General features: G+C 23.8%; 1 protein-coding gene across 3 annotated transcripts in view; it reads left to right on the forward strand.

Annotated features, from left to right (window-relative positions):
- The window catches only part of LOC122512863, a 53,216-nt gene extending 35,881 nt beyond the window's left edge, over positions 1 to 17,335 (forward strand). For all 3 annotated transcript variants that reach the window (XM_043628964.1, XM_043628966.1, XM_043628967.1), the window contains exons 3-6: positions 10,303 to 10,446; positions 14,912 to 15,213; positions 15,301 to 15,557; positions 15,635 to 17,335. In XM_043628964.1, coding sequence (XP_043484899.1) covers positions 10,303 to 10,446; positions 14,912 to 15,213; positions 15,301 to 15,557; positions 15,635 to 16,850 — 1,919 coding nt within the window. In that variant the 3' untranslated portion in view covers positions 16,851 to 17,335. The remainder of the gene's footprint in view (positions 1 to 10,302; positions 10,447 to 14,911; positions 15,214 to 15,300; positions 15,558 to 15,634) is intronic.
- Positions 17,336 to 20,565: the final 3,230 nt, after the last annotated feature.

Below are 20,565 nucleotides of genomic sequence, written 5' to 3' on the forward strand. Positions count from 1 at the left end.
AATTTTAAAAAGTTCATTTCATGAATTCAATTATCTTTATCCTAAATAGACAAATTTATGGCCACCATTCGATTATTTTCAAAACTTTTAACAAAATTCTTTGCAAAATTTCAATTATTTTCAAAAATTTTCCTTATTTCAATAATTTTCAATATCTAGTATTTTAATAAAATTTTCCCAAAGAATTAAATTATTTAAAAAAAAATTTAATAAAATTCTGCGCAAACATTTAATTATTTTCAAAAATAATAAAAATTTTACAGGAATTCAAAGAATTTTTTATAAATTCCTTAGCAATAATTCAATTATTTTCAAAAATAATAAAATTTTTTACAGGTATTCAAGTATTTTTATAAATAATAAAATTCTTTTTAGGAATTCAGATATTTTTATAAATTATAAAACTCATCAAAGAATTTCAATTATTTTTAATACAATTTTAATCGAATTCCTCTAAAAATTTAATATTATTCTTAAAATTAAAAATCGTCAAAGGAATTCAATTATTTAAAAATTTGTTGATAATATTTTGTATGAGAATTCAATTTTAAGAAATATTCAATTATTTAATAAATTATTTACATTTTTTTTAAATAATTGAATTCTGGTAGAATTTTCTATAATAAAAATAATTGATATAAAAATGAATGTTTATGAAAATTGAGAATTTTCTACAAAAATATTAAGAAACGGGAATATATATATAATGTAATGTTTTTTCCCCTAAAAGAAAATAATCAGTTTGTGAACAACATTGTTATTGAAAAATAAAAATTTATGCATAAAATGTGTATTTTTTCTATTTTTTAATTATAATTTTAAACCAATAATTAACAATTTTCTTTTTTTTATAAATAAACAAAAGAAAAATTTGCGGAATTTAGATCAGTCAAGTGACATTTGTTATAGAAAAAAGAATATAATAAACAAAATAGCTTCATTTTTTATTTGTTGATCATAATTTTTTTTAAATTTTCTAATTTCAAATATTATTTTATTATAAATCATGAAAATAATTAAATTAAAAATTAAAGTAATTAAATCATACCTGCACATTTTCGATTTGTCAAACAATATTTTTAAAATATTTTTTAATATTTTTTTATTATTTTTTAATATATTTTAAATTTTTAACAAAAATTAAAAAAAATTTTTTTTATAAGTTAAAAAAATCTTTTAACTTCAAACTGCAGACAGAATAAATGAATGAATGAAAAAAAGAATTATCGGATTATTATACTTAATGTTTAAAATGAATTTTTTAATATTAATTTTTTGTTTCCTCTAAGAATATTTTCAATACTATTTTTTTCGTTAAATTGTTGTACGATTGGGAAAGTACATGAAATTCAATATAATCTACACTATTTTATGAGGGGGATAAATTTACATAAATGATAAATAATGTACAAACAATATTTTTCATCTCATGTATGTATAAACTGAAATCTAAAGGTGCCTTTTAGTTTTTCCGTTTTGCGATTATATAGACGCGATTACGTCAGAGTTTATTGCTTCTGAATTCGCCCACCAATGCTCGTAAATATATGTATATATGTATAAAAGAGAAAGAGAAGGAGAAGGAAAAAAAGGATGAAAGAAGGAATGATTTCGATATTTTCTTACCCATTTTTACGATGAGTGTATTTTATATTATATTTGTGTCTGTGTTTGTGTGTGTATATATATATGTTTATGTCTAGTACCAGATGGGCATGAAGGTGTTATGTGTGACCCCCTGCTTTATAACACTTGTAACTTTCTATAGAAAACTAATCCCCCTCAAAAGATGTTATACCTCCTTCAATATCTATATACTTTGGAGGACAATGCCCTCATCCCTCTCGGTCCAAAATCATTCTGAGATCTTTCTTTCTTTTTTTCTTTCTTCTCTCTTTCTCTCTCTCTTTTTCTTTTTTCTCTCTTTTCATCTTTCTCTCTCTTTCTGTTTTCTTTCTCTCTCTTTTCTCTCTCACTCTCTTTCTTTTTTCTTTCTCTCTTTTCTTTTTTCTCTCTCTTTCTTTTTTTCTCTCTCTCTTTTTTCTTCTTTCTCTCTCTCACTCTCTCTCTTCTCGGGGTTCATTGAACCCGCAAATTTTTACTCGATGAACCTTTCGTTTACCTTCCCGGTTCGGTTGTCATCGTCGTCGTTCATTTGCTAAAGGCAAAGACCAGGGCCGATCCGGACATCGATAATAAATCCTTGCGGAAACTCGCGGAATCTTCCTCTTAACGTTCTTCAAATTCTGCATCTTTAATTCCCTTATTGATATTCAACTATTTACTATATATACAGTATACACGTACGTATGCGTCTTGACTAATTGCGATTCGAAAAAATTGCTTATTTTCGTTGCCACTCATTTTAAAGATCGCCGTATTAAATGTACCGTAATTTATATTCATTTATTCACATTGAAACTAAAAATTAAATTTTTTAAATTTCCTATAGTATATATAGTATAATTGTGAATTTATAATTGTTATTGGTTTGTTTCAACTGAATAAAGAAATTGAATTCGGAAGAAGTGGGCCTAAATTTACTTGTGCGCGATGTCTGCGGTAGGCAGTGCCTCTAGTTGAAGCGTCCCCGAACTATTTGCGATAATTTTCTATCTCTCGATGTTAACTTAGACGCATCTTAACTATTTCGTTGTTTTCAGCTTTTAAACAGACTTCGCAGTCGATATAAATATATAATTAATTTTAAATAAGTAGCAAAAAGTAGCTTTCAAACTAAAAAAAAAAGTTTATATAGGTATAATTAATTTTAAAAAAGTATATTTCAAACTAAAAAAAGTTTCTATACGTAATTAATTTTAAAAAAAAGTAGATTTCAAACTAAAAAAAGTTTATATGGGTAATTAATTTTAAAAAAAAGTATAGCTTTCAAACTAAAAAAAAGTAATTAATTGTAAAAAAAAGTAGCAAAGAGTAGCTTTCAAACTAAAAAAAAATATTTAAAAAAGTAGCTATCGAAAAATTAAACTTGACGACCAAAAAAACTATACTTTCAGACACTTGACAAAATTGACAATAAATTCCCTTCTAAATTCTATTTTCCAGACATTTTCCCAATTTTCATCAAAAATATTTCCATCTCTCTTATCCTACTGCTAATAAATTGAATTCCTGCCACGAATTTTATTATTCATCAAAGAATTTGAATATTTAGAAAAATAATTTAATTCTTGCGCAGAATTTTATAAAAATTTTTAAATAATTCATTTCTTTCTACTAATTTTATGCAAATTCTAATTTAAATAATTGAATTCCTGACAAATTTTTATTATTCATGAAAAGAATTGAATTCTTACGAAGATTTTTATAACAAAATTTTTTAAATAATTGAATTCTGTTTAGAAATTTTATGAAAATAGTAAATATTGAAAATCATTGAGATGCGAAAAGTTTTTAAAAATAATTAAATTTCACAAAGAATTCTATGAAATTTCTTGAGAATAATTGAAATATCTGTGTGGCATTTTATTAAATTTTTTTGAAAATAATTGAATTCCTAAAAAGCATTTTATTATTTATGAAAATAATTGAATTATTGCGAACGATTTTATTAGAATTTGTTTAAATAATTGAATTTCCAAGAAGAAATTTTTTACTTATAAAAATAATTGAATTCTTGTGATGAATATTGTTATTTATAAAAATAATTGAATTTTTGCAAAGATTTTAATTAAAATAACTCAAAATAATTGAATTTTCGAGAATAATTTTGTTATTTATCTTTAATAATTGAATTCTTCGGAAGAATTTTATTAAAATCTAAAAGAATAATTGAATTAATTTCAAAAAAATTTAATTCAAATTGCACTTAAAATAATTCATTTCTTTTGAACAATTTTATTAAAACATTTGAAAATAATTAAATTCTTGTGAAAAATTCTAATATTTTCGTAAATAATTGTTCTTGCAAAGAATTTGATAAAACACTTTTTTAAATAATTGACTTTTTCGAGGCATTGAAATTAAATTTTTAAGAATAATTACATTTTTTTAGCAATTCCTGCAAAATTGTATTAAAAATAAATGAAATCCTTTGATGACATTGATTATTTATAAAAATAATTGAATTTTGGCGAACGATTTTATTAGAATTTTTTTAAATAATTGATTTTCTAAAGAGGAATTTATTGCTTTTAAAAATAATTGAATTCTTCTGATGATTATTGTTATTTATGAAAATAATTTAATTTTGCATAGACTTTTATTAAAATGTTTTAAAATAATTGAATTTTCAGGAATAATTTTGTTACTTATCGACGTACTTGAATTCTTTCAATGAATTATTTATGTAAATAATTGAATTCTTGGGAAGAATTTTAATAAAATCTAAAAAAAATAATTCAATTATTTGAAAAAGATTAAATTAAAATTGTATTTAAAATAATTGATTTATTTCGAACAACTTTATTATAATATTTGAAAATAATTGAATTCCTGTGAAAAATTCTAACATTTTTGTAAATAATTGAATTCTTCCAAAGAATTTTTAAAAAATTTCGTTAAATAATTGATTTTTTCGAGGAATTGAAATTAAATTTTTAAGAATAATTACAATTTATGAGAAATTCCTGTAAAATTGTATTAAAAATAAATGAAATCCTGCGATGACATTTATTATTTATAAAAATAATTGAATTTTTGGGAAGAATTTTATTAAAATTTTTAAAAATAATTGAATTCCTGAGAAGAATTTTATTATTTATGAAAATAATTGAATTATTGCGAAAAATTTTATTAAAATGTTTTAAAAAAATTGAATTTCTGTGAAAAATTTTGTTTATTTTGAAAATAATTGAATTCTTCATAAGAATTTGATAAAAATTGTTTTAAATAATTAATTTTTTCGAAATATAATAAATATTATGAGAATTTTATTTTAAATAATTGAATTCTTGCTTAGAATTTTATCAAAAATTTGCATAAAAAATTTCATTATTAGTGAAAGTAATTGAATTATTGTGAAGAATTGTTTGAAAATTTTGTTAAATAATTGATTTTTTTGAAATTTTTTTAAAAATTCTATTCTAAATTAATTGAATTTCTGTGTAAATTTTATAATTCATGAAAATAATTGAATTGTGGATGAATTTTATCAATTTTTTTTAAAAATAATTGTATTCTTTTGCGAAATTTAATTAAAAAATACTAGATATTGAAAATAGAATTTCGAATATTTTTTGTAAATAATTGAATCTTTGTAAAGAATTTGATTATAATTTTTAAGAATAGTTTTTTGATTTCTAGAATATTAGCTAATTTAAAGTAAATTCTAAAAAAAACAAGAATAGTAGTTTTTAGTGGCTAAAATTTAAAAAAAGTATCCAAATAGTAGCGTAACGTAAAAAAAAGTAGTAAATAATAGGTTTTGGTAGATGAGTGCGAAGCCTGTTTTTATTTTTAAAAAAACGCGCGCTTTTTACTCTACGCGAAGGCCATCTATCGGTGGCGTCCCTGAACTAAACCCCATATTTCTAAATATTTTATTTTCGCTTAATAATTAAAATTTTCATAGTAATTATTTAGAAACAACTTATTTCTTAATATATTAAAAAATATAAATTTAATCCCTACGAATTATTGTTCAGAACCATTACAAAAAATTCCCAAATAGAAAAAATAGGGAAGGAAAAAATGGGGCCTTCAATTATTACGTAAGATTTTAAGGGGGAAGGGGGTTGGCTACTCCTTACATTCAATAAAAAAAATTACGCGAATAGAGGGAGGGGATGGGGGGGGGTAAAAATCTTAAAATAATCAAATGGCCCCAATCTGAAATCAAGTAATTTTAGTAAAAACCCTAAGAATTATTTTCCTATAAACTAACTCCTGATTTATAAGGCAAAGAAAGAAAGATGAAGGGGAGAGAAAGAGAGAGAGAGAGAGGGTGAAGATTGTAGGATTACATAAGGTTCAAGCACGTGATACTTGTAAAAGTAATTATTTAAGATGATACTGTTCCTTATTTTTCTTAACGCATCGTTAACTTCAACTTCCGAAACGACTTTCGTGCAACCAATCGCAAATGAAGAAAAACATTTTTTTTTTTTGCAAAGCGGAATTCTGAACGATATTCCTCGCCTTTTACTAATCTCTAATAAGATTTAAGCATTGGGATTCGTGCATAGGTAATCCATGTCGTGTTGGCACGTAAGAAAAACCCCCCACCACCACCACCCTATCCTTCTCTATATAAACGGTCAAACATCCGTTATTAGACGGAACGCGTTAACGTATTCATAGACACGCTCTTTTCAGAGATTTAACGTTATATTCAAAGACGGTTTTAACGATGGATAACATCTGCATATAACTTTTTTTTCTTATACGCGAATGACTTTGGACTTTTTTAATCCCCTTATAACTTATTTCTCTATTTTCATATTCGAAAGAACCGATATTTCATCTTGGAAAGAAAAACTGCAACTATAGTTATAAGTTTGCAAGTTTTCGCAAAAAACTTTCCTAATTGTAAAATTTGATTTTAATTAAGGTGGCAGTCTGGGTAATTTGCACGTATTTTAAAGAATTTTTTTTTATAGTGAAATTCATTTAAACATTTTAATCCCGTAAAAGTTCGTAAATTTGTTTAATGACCGTAAAAGTCAGTTTAAAAAAAAAAAGTTACGGAAAGTTCGTAATTTGATTGAAAAAGCAAAAAAAAGTTCATAAATTTAACGATATAATTTCGAGAATTTTTGAAGTTTTACAAATAATTACAAAAATTCAATTATTTAAATAATTGCAAAAATTTAATTATTTTCAAAAGTAATAAAATTCTTTCCAAAAATTCAATTATTTTCAGAATTTTTTAAAAATTCTTATCAAAATTTCAATTATCTTTATAAATAATAAAATTCTTCTCCAAAATTCTACTGTTTTCAAAAATTTTAATAGAATTCTTCCCGAAAATTCAATTATTTGTAATACAATTTTAATAACATATTTTATGAACGAATTCAATTTAAAAAAACATTTTTCAAAATAATCCAATTATTTTCTAAAATTTTAATAAATCCTTCGAAACAATTCAATTATTTTTATAAGTAGTAAAATTTATTGTAAGAATTAAAGTATTTTTATAAATAATAAAATTCTTTTTAAGAATTCAATTATTTTCGATTATTTAAAATGATTATTATAAAATTCTTTGCTAGAATTCAATTATTAAATTCAATTATTTTAAAAAAATTTTATAAAATTCGTTGCAAGAATTCAATTATTTTAAAAAATTTTTATAAAATTCTTCGTATTAATTCAATTATTTTATAAAATTTTGATAATATTCGTAAGAAAATTTCAATTATTTCTAAAAATTTTTTTCAATTCAATGATTTTCAATATCTAGGTACTATTTTAATAAAATTTTTCAAAAGAATTCAATTATTAAAAAATTTTTTATAAAATTCTGCACAAACATTCAATTATTTTCGTAAAATAATAAAAAATTCCATAAAATATAATAGTCTTTCTAGGAATACAATTATTGTCAAAAATGTTTGTAAGAATCATCGAAAGAATTCAATTATTTTCGTAAAAAATTAAATTCTTCAAAGCAATTCAATTATTTAATAAGATTTTAATAAAATTATTTACAAGAATTCAATTCTTTTCTAAAATAAACATTTTCACAGAAATTCAATTATTTAAAAAAGAATTTTTTTAATTCTTAGTCAGATTTAAATTATTTTCAATTTTTTAATAAAATTTCTCGATAGAATTAAACTATTTTCAAAAAGTTGCAAAAAATTCTAAGAAAATTCAATTGTTTAAAAAAATTTAAATAAAATTCTTCACAAGAAATTAATTTTTTTCATAAATAATACCTAATATTTTTCTCCGAAATTCAATTATTTTCACAAATAAAATTCTTTACAGAAATTCAATTCTTTAAAAATTTTTTTAATAAAATTCGTTGTAAGAATTCAATTATTTTCATAAATAACAAAACTTATCGTAGAATTTCAATTATTTTTTATACAATTTTAAATATAATGATAGAAAATTGCATTTATTCTTAATTTTTTTCTTTTAAATTTACCGAGAGAATTGAAATATTTTTTAAAATTTTTGATAAAATTCTTCATAAAAATGAAATTTTAAGAAATATTCAGTTATTGAATAAATTAATTATTTTTGTATGTAAATAATTGAATTTTCTAAAAATTTTCTAACAAAAATTTATTACAAAATGAATTTCAGGTAAAATTTCAGATAATAATTGAATATTAGAAGAGTCATTTCTATAGAAAAATAATAATAATTAAATATTTAATTAAAAAAGAAGTTATTGATGTTCTTCAGAATCAGGGAAAAAGTAAAAATTTTGTCTAAAAATCATAACAAACTTCTTCGTAAGAATTCAATTATTTTCATGAAGAACAAAATTCTTAGTAAGAATTAAATTATTTAAAAATTGTTTTACAAAATTCTTCGAAGAAATTCAATTATTATTATAAATATCAAAATTCTTCGCAGAAATTCAATAATTTTCAAAAATAACAAAATTTTTAACATGATATTCTCCCGAATTCAATTATTTTCACAAATAAAATTCTTCACAGAAATTCAATTCTTTAAAAATTTTTTAATAAAATTCTTCGCAAACATTCTATTATTTTTAATACTTTTAATAAAGTTCTTGACAAAAATTCAATTTTAATTAAAAAAAATAACAAAATTCTTCGCAGAAATTTAATTATTTTCAAAAATAGCAAAATTTTTAGCAGGAATTCAATTATTTTCAAAATTTTTTATAAAATTTTTCAATTATTATAAGAATTCAATTATTATTAAAAATAACAAAATTCTTGGTAAGAATTCAATTATTTTAAAACAATTTTTTATTTTATTTAAAAAAATTTTTTTTTAATTATTTTTTAAAAATTCTCAAAAAGATAACTTTTTTAAAAATTATTAAAAATAATTGATTTAGAAAAGGATTTTTAGTTGAAAATTGTAGAAAATAATAAATTAAATTGAAATGATGAAAATAATTTTGAAGAATTAAATTATTTAAAAATTTTTTTACAAAGTTCTTCGAAGAAATTCAATTATTATTATAAATAATAATTTTGTCTACAAATCAGGGAAAAGTCAGGGAAAAACAAAATTAAAGTTTTTGTAATAATATGTAAAAATTTTTAAATGTTTAAATAAATTTCACTCTGTGAAAAAAAAATTTTTTTTCAAAATACGTGATTTTAGCGTGTAACGACTAAAAAAAAACTTTAGTGTGTTGTGAAAGAAAAGCAAAATTATAATTTGCAAATAAAAACTCCCTCGGGAAATAGAGGGATCTATTTGTAAGCCAAAGTGAACACTAATTGAGTCGTTACGCTTCGCGATGGTTTTGTTATTCTTATCGCGAAAATTTCCAACTCCATATGAGAGACTATATATAAAATCGAATAAAAAGGGAAACAAACGTCGCGTGGATAAAGGTCATTTATTAATTAGCATTTCAAGTCTACAGCTCCTACACACCACTATCCCTCACTATTCCCGCTTCCCTTCCTGATAAAGAGATTAGAGCGTAACTTATGTGCAACCAACGACGAACAAGATCATCGTGGTTCATTAGCATAATCTTTATAAATCCTCCACGAAGATGTTATCGTCAATATGTTAAAAGAGTTTTACCTCCGCAAAGAAAAATGGAGTCTAAAAATAATTGTGTATTATATATATAAATAAATAAAATGTATAAATAAAATTATAAATAAAATTATAAATATAAATAAAAAAAAAAAATTATTTCTCTCATAATTCTCATGAAGGAGGAATTTCTTCCGAGATAAATATATTTGTTTGTGATTAAATAATAAAAAAAAGCGCCACTCCTTTTAGAGGTGGAAAAAGAATATTTCTTATGGAGTTTGATTAGAGTTCAAACGTTACAAGTCGAGTTATGTTACACATAAAGCGCGCGGAAAGTATCTCATAAACTTAATGTACACATATATATTCACACAAAAGCAATATAAAGAAACTGTAGAAGAAAATTTAACGACGCGTTTCTAAATTGAAGTTAAAACCGTATAGTAGTGATTGCTCTTTTTGTCCAACGACCGATTACGGGATCTTCAATTAAGTCCTATTGTGAATTAATTACCTCTTTTCAAATACTCTCCCTCTTCCCCTCTACATACATAATTCTTTACATTTAATTAACTTTCTTAAAAATCCCATTTCTAAAAAGAAGAAATTTAAAAAAAAAATTCTGTGTTCAAATGTAATTAACGACAATTTTAATTTAATTTTCTTTTTAATCTCTTTTTTCAGGATGGTTTTCTGTGATAACTGGAAATAATTCTAGTGGCAATGCAAGGGTGTACCGAAGAGTCGAGTCTCTCGTACGAGCTGGTGTTCCAGCTTTTCTCCTAACTGCGCCATTAAGGGCCTACACTCTAACACATTCAAAAATGGGTATGTTTAAATTAATTCTATCAATTCTCAAAAGAAGGCTTCTCACTCAAAAATTTCTTTTAAAAAAGTAGCAAAAAATAAAAAAAGTATTAAAAAGTAGCATTAAGACTGCAAAAAGTAGTAAAAAAAGTAGCTAATACCGAAAAATTAAATTTGTCGACTAAAAAACTTATTTTAGACGATTTACAAAATTCATAAAAATTTCATTCTGTATTTCTGACATTTTCCTGATTTCCATCAAAAATGTTTTTTTTGGGGCGCATGATTATTCCCCAAATTTCATTTTTCCGAAATGTCATTTTACCGAACTGCACTTTTGCGAATACTCATTTTTGCGAAAAGCCAATTTTGCGAAATGCCACTTTTGCGAATTGTCATTTTTGAGAAATGTCATTGTTGCGAATTGTCATTTTTGCGAATCGCCATTTTTACGAATTGTCAATTTTCCGAAAAGTTATTTTTGCGAATTGACATTTTTGCGAATTGTCATTTTTGAGAAATGTCATTTTTGCGAACTGTAACTTTTGCGAATCGCCATTTTCACGAATTGCCATTTTTACGAATTGTCATTTTTGCGAATAGTCATTTTTGCAAAAAGTTATTTTTACGAATTGTTATTTTTGCGAATTGTCATTTTTGCGAATCGCCATTTTTACGAATTGTCAATTTTCCGAAAAGTCATTTTTGCGAATCGACATTTTTACGAATTGTCAAATTTCCGAAAAGTCATTTTTGCGAATTGTCATTTTTGCGAAAAATACAATAGAAAACTTGTAGGTCTATAAATTCACTATTGTATTTTTCGCAAAAATGACAATTCGCAAAAATGACTTTTCGGAAAATTGACAATTCGTAAAAATGGCGATTCGCAAAAATGACTTTTCGGAAAATTGACAATTCGTAAAAATGTCGATTTGCAAAAATGACAATTCGCAAAAATTGCTTTTCGCAAAAATGAACATTCGCAAAAAATGGCAATTCGTAAAAATGACTTTTCGCAAAAATGACATTTCACAAAAATGTCTTTTCGTAAAAATGACAATTCGCAAAAATGAGTTTTCGAAAAATTGACAAATCGTAAAAATGACGATTCGCAAAAATGACTTTTCAGAAAATTGACAATTCGTTAAAATGGCCATTCGCAAAAATGACAATTCGCAAAAATGGCTTTTCGCAAAAATGACAATTCGCAAAAGTGACATTTCGCAAAATTGGCTTCTCGCAAAAATGACTATTCGCAAAAGTGCAGTTCGGTAAAATGACATTTCGGAAAAATGACATTTGGGGAATAATCATGCGTCCCGTTTTTTTTACTGATAATAACTTTAATTCTAAATTCTTCTAAACTTCAATTATTTTCCAAAATTTTATTTAGAATTTTTAGAAATTTTAAAATTCTACAAAAATTTGAGTTTATTTCAAAATAATTTTTAAAAGTAACAGACTTCGCACTCGATAATTAATTTAAAAAAAAATAGCAAAAAGTAGCTATCAAACTAAAAAAATTAGTAAAAAAGTAGCTATCGAGAAATTAAACTTGACGACCAAAAAAACTCGTTTTAGACACTTCACAAAACTGACAAAAATTCCATTCTATATTTTAGTTTCCTAAGTTTTTCCTGATTTTTATCAGAAATATTTACTTCTTTCTTATCCTGCTAATAAATTGAATTCTTGCAACGAATTTTATTATTCATGGAAGAATTTAAATATTTATAAAAGAATTTAATTCTTGCAAAGAATTCTATTAAAATTTATGAGTACAATTGAATGTCTGTGTGGCATTTTATTAAATTTTTTGGAAAATATTTGAATTCCTAAAAAGCATTTCATTATTTATGAAAATAATTGAATTATTGCGAACGATTTTATTAGAATTTCTTTAAATAATTGAATTTCCAAGAAGAAATTTATTACTTATAAAAATAATTAAATTCTTGTGATAAATACTGTTATTTATGGAAATAATTGAATTTTTTAAAGAAGTTAGTTCAAATACACCAAAATAATTGAATTTTTGTGAATAATTTTGATATTAATCGACATAATAGAATTTGTTCGAAGAATTATTTATGTAAATAATTGAATTCTTAGAAAGAATTTTATTAAAATCTATAAAAGAATAATTGAATTATTTCAAAAATAATTAATTAGAATTGTATATTTAAAATAATTGATTTCTTTCAAACAATTTTATTAAAATATTTGAAAATAATTGAATCCCTGTGAAAAATCTAATATTTTTATAAATAAATGAATTCCTTTGAAAAATTCTAATATTTTTGTAAATAATTGATTTTTTCGAGGAATTAAAATTAAATTTTTAAGAATAAATACAATTTCTCAAGCAATTTATTATTTGTGAAAATAATTGAATATTCTTACGAACGATTTCATTAGAACTTTTTAATAGAACTGAATTTCTAAGAAAAAATTTATTACTTTTAAAAATAATTGAATTCTTGTGTTGCACATTGCTATTTATAAAAAAATAATTGAATTTTCCTAAAAAATATATTAAAATCCCCAAAATAATTGAATTTTCGGGAATAATTTTATTATTTATCGACATAATTGAATTCTTTTAAAGAATTATTAATGTAAATAATTGAATTCTTAGGAAGAATTTCATTAAAATCTAAAAGAATAATTGAATTATTTAAAAAAAATTTTAATTAACATTGTATTTAAAACAATTGATTTATTTTTCTCGAGACATTTTTTTATTTGTGAAAATAATTAAATTCTTACTAACGATTTCATTAGAATTTTTAAAAATAATTGAATTTCGAAGAAAAAACTTATTACTTTTAAAAATAATTGAATTCTTGCGAACGATTTTTTTAGAATTTTGAAAAATAATTGAATTTTCAAGAAAAAATGTATTTCTTTTAAAAATAATTAAATTTTTGGGAAGAATTTAATTAAAATCTAAGAAAATAATTGAATTATTTGAAAAAAATTTAATTAAAATTATGTTTAAAATAATTGATTTGGGTTTTGAAAATATTTAAAAATAATTGAATTCCTGTGTAAAATTATAGTATTTTTGTAAATAATTGAATTCTACCACAGAATTATAAACAAATATTTTTTCTAAATAATTGATTTTTTCGAGTAATTAAAATTAAATTTTAAAGAATAATTACATTTTTTTAAGCAACTTCTGCAAAATTGTTTTAAAAATAATTGAAATTCAGCGATAAATTTTATTATTTATGAAAATAATTGAATAGTTGCTAAGAACTTTATTATTTATGTAAATAATAGAATTCTTGCCTAGAATTTTATCTAAAATTTTTTTCCCTTCAACAATGTTATTATTAGTAAAAGTAATTAAACTATTGTGAAGAATTGTATAAAAATGTTGTTAAATAATTGATTTTTTCGAAAATGCTATTTTAAATTAATTGAATTCCTGTGGAAATTTTATTATTTATGAAAATAATTGAATTATGCATGAATTTTATCAATTTTTTTTAAGTAATTGTATTATTTTGCGAAATTTTATGAAAATACTAGATATTGAAAATAGAATTTCGAATATTTTTTGAAAATAATTGAATCGTTTTAAAGAATTTGATTATAATTTTTGAGAATAGTTTTTTTTATTTCTTGTATTAGCGAATTTAATGTAGTGGGAATTCTTAAAAAATTGAAATAGTAGCTTTTAGTGGCTGAAATCTATAAATAGTACCCAAATAGATGCCTAACGTAAAAAAAGTAGCAAATAGTAGGTTTTAGTATATGAGTGCGAAGCCTGAATATTCCTATTCATTAAAAATTAAAAGTTTGTTTTAAACGCGATAAAATTTCGGAAGAGAGAAAACAAATACAAAAGACTTTAAAAGGCGTTGGATTTTAAATGTCAGACAGTGCAACGTTCTTGACCCGAATGCATACCGATGAAACGAGACAGCACTCGAAAGTCGTTACACCATGAAATCAGTAAGCGTTTACTAGAATAGAAAACCCGTCAAATCGATTAGATACAATCGAGTGCGATAATTACGATAAAACTCGAGTAAAAACGCAATTTTAATTATTATCGTTTTCTAGTTCCGCATCCTTGATCAATTTCCTCTCGTATTGCTATATTTAAATAGCCATAATAATTTTCCAAACACTTTATTAAGAATACATTTATAAAAGAATAGGGAAGCATCGAATTATCTTTTTCCACGTGAAAATTAATTAAAATTTTTTTTTCTCTAGCTAGTAATTTTTAATTTGTTTCATAAAATAAATTTTTTTAATAAATAAATAAATAAATAATTCAATTTGATAAAAAGTATATCCGATGCTGCCCATTAAGATTAAATGTCACTTACGTTCTTCCTTAATGTGGTTTGGAATCCAAATTGAGTCTCGCATTTAATCCTTTTTTGTCTTTTGGTTTTCAATAATGATCTGCAAAAAGAAAAAGAAGAAGAAACTTGAATAATGGAATAATTACAATTTTCAGAAAATGGAAACCTCCGAGCTCATTATACGAAAACAACGATAAGAGCAGGAGAGGTTCTTCGACTGGTTGCTGTTTTTCAAGATACGAAAAAGTACAGTTCGATGTCTTTCGTCATTTCCAGTAGTTGTTCCGAGAAGGACCAATACGCTCAGTGTCTAGATCCACATGGCCGTGAAGTTTTTGCTCCCCTATCAGCGAGAGGGGAATTTTATGCCGTTTGCCAAAACGAAAATGTCGACTCTGGAACTGATGCTGTTCTCTTTAAAGTCCATCATCTTGTTTCTCGACAACTGCCCCTTAGAGTAGGTTTTTTTTCTAAATACTACAATTCTAATTTCTGATTATGATTTAGATAAAAGATACTAAAGTTTGGGGAATATTTTTTTTAGGTAAGATTAATAGCTGGTCCACTACCAGTGCCATTACCTCGGGAATATGGAGGTTTAATGCAATTAGAATCATCGACCCGCGGACCTATTGTTCTCGGCTGTATTGTTCCGGAAAGGCCAGTCTATAATCCGGAAATGCTGGAACTGATGGTCACTGGAAATGGAGCGCCACGAGTGAGAAGAGCACGTCTAGGTTACCCTTCAGAAGCTAGACTACTTGCCTCGCCGAAAATGCAGGGACTCCTAACCGCGTGCAGGTAATACTGACAACCCACCAAAAACAAACAAAAAAGAAATTAAAAATCTAATGATTACGATTAATTTTTATTTTTAGTCGAGCTGTCGGTGATCGAGCGACGGAACCGCGAGTGGCGCCACTCAAGATGCACGACTCGAGTGAAAACCTCAAAGAAATGCATCTGAAGAAAATCAAACCGAAAGCAGAGACAAAGCCAATTCTCCAAAGTCTACGCGACGGAATCGAGCAACTAAAGAAGACAACAGTTCGCGAACGCAGCGAAACAAGACAACAGGGTAACGGATTCCTCGACAGAATCTCCAAGCTGACGCAAGCGAATCGTAGCCGAAATCCAGCAAAGAAATCCGCCTCCTTCACATTCGCCATACGACCAGAACTCGCCATGAAAGCTCAAGAACGCTACTCAAGTTTAGAGCCCGAAACATCGCAAAGTCATTCCAACAGCTCGGCGAAACAACCGGTTCAAAGATCCGTCTCCACCAGTGTTCTCGAAGTCTCCGCCGACATTGAGGTCCAACCAAATTACTCCCGAGTCAGGGACAGTCTCACCCCCCTGCCCCTCCCTCCAAAACAAACGAAACCCAAACCCGAGGATATTTACGCCGAAATTTGCGAGGATCCAAAACCAGAAGTCGTGGAGCAAAAGGAAACAAAAATAACAAAACCCCAAATTCAACGACAATCCCGCGTTCAAATTCGACCGCAAATAAGACGCGAAAGACCTCAACAACGAGACACATCAAAAGTTGAAATTCAACCACTACCACGATTACGAATCGATAATTTCGAATCACCGGAAATTCCCCCCCGCTTTCGCATTGATAATGAATCACCGCAAATTTTACCCCGATTTAAACTCGAAACAATAGCACAGCCATTAAGGAATCAACATGATATTATTCAGCCGCAAATATTGCCACGATTTCAACCGCAAATACAGCCGAGACATGATAATAATAAACCGCAAATACAGCCACGTTTTCAGACTGAAAATCAATTATTATTATCATCACACGAGACTGAAAGTCAAATTAGAATAGAAAATAAAATACAGCCACGTTATCAAATTGACACCGAACCGCAAATACATCCACGATTTCAATTTCATTCGGATTTTAAAAATTCGACTAATCACGTTAAGGCGAGAATTAAAATAATCGTGAAAAGTAAAGAATCATATGAGATTGAGCAGGGAAAAAAAGAGGGACGATATATTAATTCAGTGATGATAACGCACAGCGATCCAATTATTAATTCGAATGACGATATTATTTATAATTCCATTTATTAGCTCAAATTCGTGATTTTGAAGTCCTGAAAACTTAAAGTTGAATTCGAATTTTTCCCGCCATATACAATATAAAATTAAGATCGAATTGTACTTTTTGTATTTCTCGACGAAACTTTCGACGAATTTTCAAAATTAACCGAGACCCGTCAATTTTTCTGAATTGGGAATAAAAAATTTCCTTTATTCCTTTTTTTTGCATTTTTCGTATTTTTAGTTAAAATTTAATTTTCCAAACACTTTACTAAGCACACATTTTTTTCTTCCATTAAGTTCCATTTTTCGTGAACCTTTTCTTGAATAAAAAATCCCTTAATTCCTTTTTTGCATTTTTCGTATTTTTAGTTAAAGTCAGGGCTCAAATCAGGAAAAGTATTTAAAAATACGAACTTTACGGACCAAAAATGAAAAATTACGGACCAATTACTGACAAAAATATAACCAATCCAAGTCAAATAAGAGAACATTTTACTTGAAACTACAAATTAAATTATTCAATTAAACTTCTTCAGAAAAATTAATTCCAAAATTCAATTATTTCTAAAAATTCACGCTATTATATTGCTTTTAATGTTTAATTATTATCTAAAATTTTAACTGAATTTAATTTTTAAATTAATTTTTATCAGAAAATTCTACTAGAATTCAATTTTTTAAATACAAAAATAAATAATTTATTAAATAATTGAATGTTTCTTAAAATTCAATTCTCATAAAGAATTTTATAACAAAAAATTTAATTAATGAATTCTTTTGACAAATTTTAATAAAGTTTTTAAGAATAAAAAAACTCGAAAAAAATTTCGAGAAATTTAATTAAAATTGTTATGAAAATAATTGAAATTCTGCGATGAGTTTTATTATTTGTGAAAATAATTGAATCCTTAAGAAGAATTTTATTATTTTTTAAAAAATATTTCATTTTCGCAAAGAATTTATTATTCTTGAAAATAATTGAATTTCAGCAATAATTTGTAACTTTTCCAAAATTAATTATTTTTTTCGTGTTTTAAACTAAAATTCTTCTTTAAATGTATTATTTTTTATAATTTTTGATAAAGTTCTTTGAGAAATTTCAAACTCATTTGTTTACAATTCAATTTTACTAAATTTCAATAATTCGTAAATTCTTCAATTAAATATATATTAGAAAATAAAAATTTTAAATAATTAAAAAAAAAATCCGCAATTAAAGTTTCTCAAAAAAAAATTAATCCCACAGAATTGTTAGTTAAAAATATGAAAAATTCAAAATTTCAAAGATTTTAATTTGAAACCTTTTTAAAATTCAATTATTTCTAAAAATCTACGCTCTAATGCTTTTAAAATTCAATTATAATAAAAAATTTGAACTGAAATCCATTTTTAAATCAATGTTTATGAGAAAATTCTACACAAATTCAATTATTTAAATACAAAAATAACAATTTATTGAATAATTGCATGTTTCTTAGAATTGAATTCTCACAAAGAATTTTATCTAAAAATTTTTAAATAAAATTCTTTTGACGAATTTTAATAAAATTTTTAATAATTTTTTCGAGGAATTCGATTAAAATTGTATTAAAAATAATTGAAATTCTGCAATGAGTTTTATTATTTATGAAAATAATTGAATTTCTAAAAAGAATTTTATTATTTACAAAAATAATTGAATCCACGTAAAAATTTTATTTTTTATAAAATTAATTGAATGATTGCGAAGAAATTTCTAAAAAAAATTTGCAAATAATGAAATTCCTGTGGAATTTTTTATTATTTTTTGAAAATAATTAAAAGTTTGTGTAGAATTTTATTAAATTTTTTTTAAATAATTGAATTCGTTTGGAAAATTTTACAAAAATAGTAGATAATCATTGAATTGAGGAAAATTTTTGAAAATAATTGAATTTCGGAGAATTTAATTATTTCTAAAAATAATTGAAATTTGGACGAGAATTTAAAAAAAATGTTGAACAGAATTGAATTCAAATTTATTTGTTGTTTACAATTCAATTTTACAAAATTTCAATTATTCGTTCATTCTTCAATTAAATATATACTAGAAAATAAAAAATTAAAATAATTTTAAAAAAACATCAATTAAACTTTGCAGGAAAAAATTAATTCCATAGAATTATTAGTTAAAAATATGAAAATTTTAGATTTTCAAAAATTTTAATTTGAAAACTTTGTCAAAATTCAATTATTTCTAAAAATTCATGCTCGAATGCTTTTAATATTCAATTATTATCTAAAATTACAACTGAAATACATTTTTATTAGAAAATTCTACTAGAATTAAATTATTTAAGTACAAAAAACAATTTATTGAATAAATTGCATTTTTCTTAAAATTGAATTCTCATAAAGAATTCAATCAATACATTTTTAAATAATTGAATTATTCTGACGAATTTTAATAAAATTTTTAAGAATTACATTTTTTGAGGAATTTGATTAAAATTGTATTAAAAATAATTGAAATCCTAAAAAGATTTTTATTATTTATGAAAATAATTGAATTCCTGAAATGAATTTTATTGTTTACGAAAATAATTGAATCCGTGTAAAATTTTTCTTATTTATGAAAATAATTGAATGATTGCGAAGAAATTTATAAAAAATTGGTAAATAATTGAATTCCTGTGAAATTTTTGTTATTTTATGAAAATAATTTAAAGGTTTGCGTAGAATTTTATTAAATTTTTCTTTAAATAATTGAATTCTTTTGGAAAGTTTTATTAAAATAGTAAATATCGAAAATAATTAAATTGAAGAAAATTTTCAAAAACAATTGAATTTCGGAGAAGAATTTAATTATTTCTAAAGATAATTGAAATTTTGACGAGAATTTAAAAAAAAAAAATTTATCATAATTGAATTTCTGTAAAGAATATTATTACTTTTGAAAATAATTGAATTTCTGCAATTATTTGTAATTTCCCTAAAATTCTCTAAATTTTATCGTTTAATTTACGGAATTTTCTTCTTTTCTCAATTCCTTTTTTTGCATTTTTCGTATTTTTAGTTAAAATTTAATTTTCCAAACACTTTACTAAGCACACATTTTTTTCTTCCATTAAGTTCAATTTGAACCTTACCTTTTAATGGAAATTTCACCGATGTCCTTCCTTCAATCCATTGTCTTCCTTTTTAAAATAAAACTAAATTTTCCAAGCACTTTATCAAAGAACCACGAGATCAATTGAAAATCTCTTCATCCACTTTCGATATCTGAAAAACAAAACCTAAAAATTTGAAAAATCAAAAAACAAAATTTTTTCCATTTTAAAAAATGCGACAAATGTTCAGAAATCAACTCGGGTTAAGCGAACGTTAATTTTGAATATTTCTCCGCCATAACTTTAAAAAAAAATCGAGAAATCGATTTAAAAAAATCCTAAGTTTATAATCAAACAAATTTGATAAATTTTGTATAAATTGAAATAAAAAAAAAAAATTTGTATAAACAGTTTGTAGAGAAAGAAAAATAAAACATTGTAAATATCAATTTAATTAATAATAAAAATGTTAAGAACAAAAATTTCTTCTATGAAAATAACTAGAATTGCGTATAGTTTTTAAAGAAAAAAAAACATGAAAAGAACGGCTCAATTTATAAGACAGAAAAACTTGTAGAAGATAGAAACCTATGAGATTTTTTAATCAAGACTTGTATTAATAATGAATAAATAAATGAAAGAAAAAGATTTCTAATAAAATAAAATTTTCATAA

This window comes from Leptopilina heterotoma, unplaced genomic scaffold (assembly GCF_015476425.1).
Source record: "Leptopilina heterotoma isolate Lh14 unplaced genomic scaffold, ASM1547642v1 Lhet_129, whole genome shotgun sequence".
Lineage (NCBI taxonomy): Eukaryota > Metazoa > Arthropoda > Insecta > Hymenoptera > Figitidae > Leptopilina > Leptopilina heterotoma.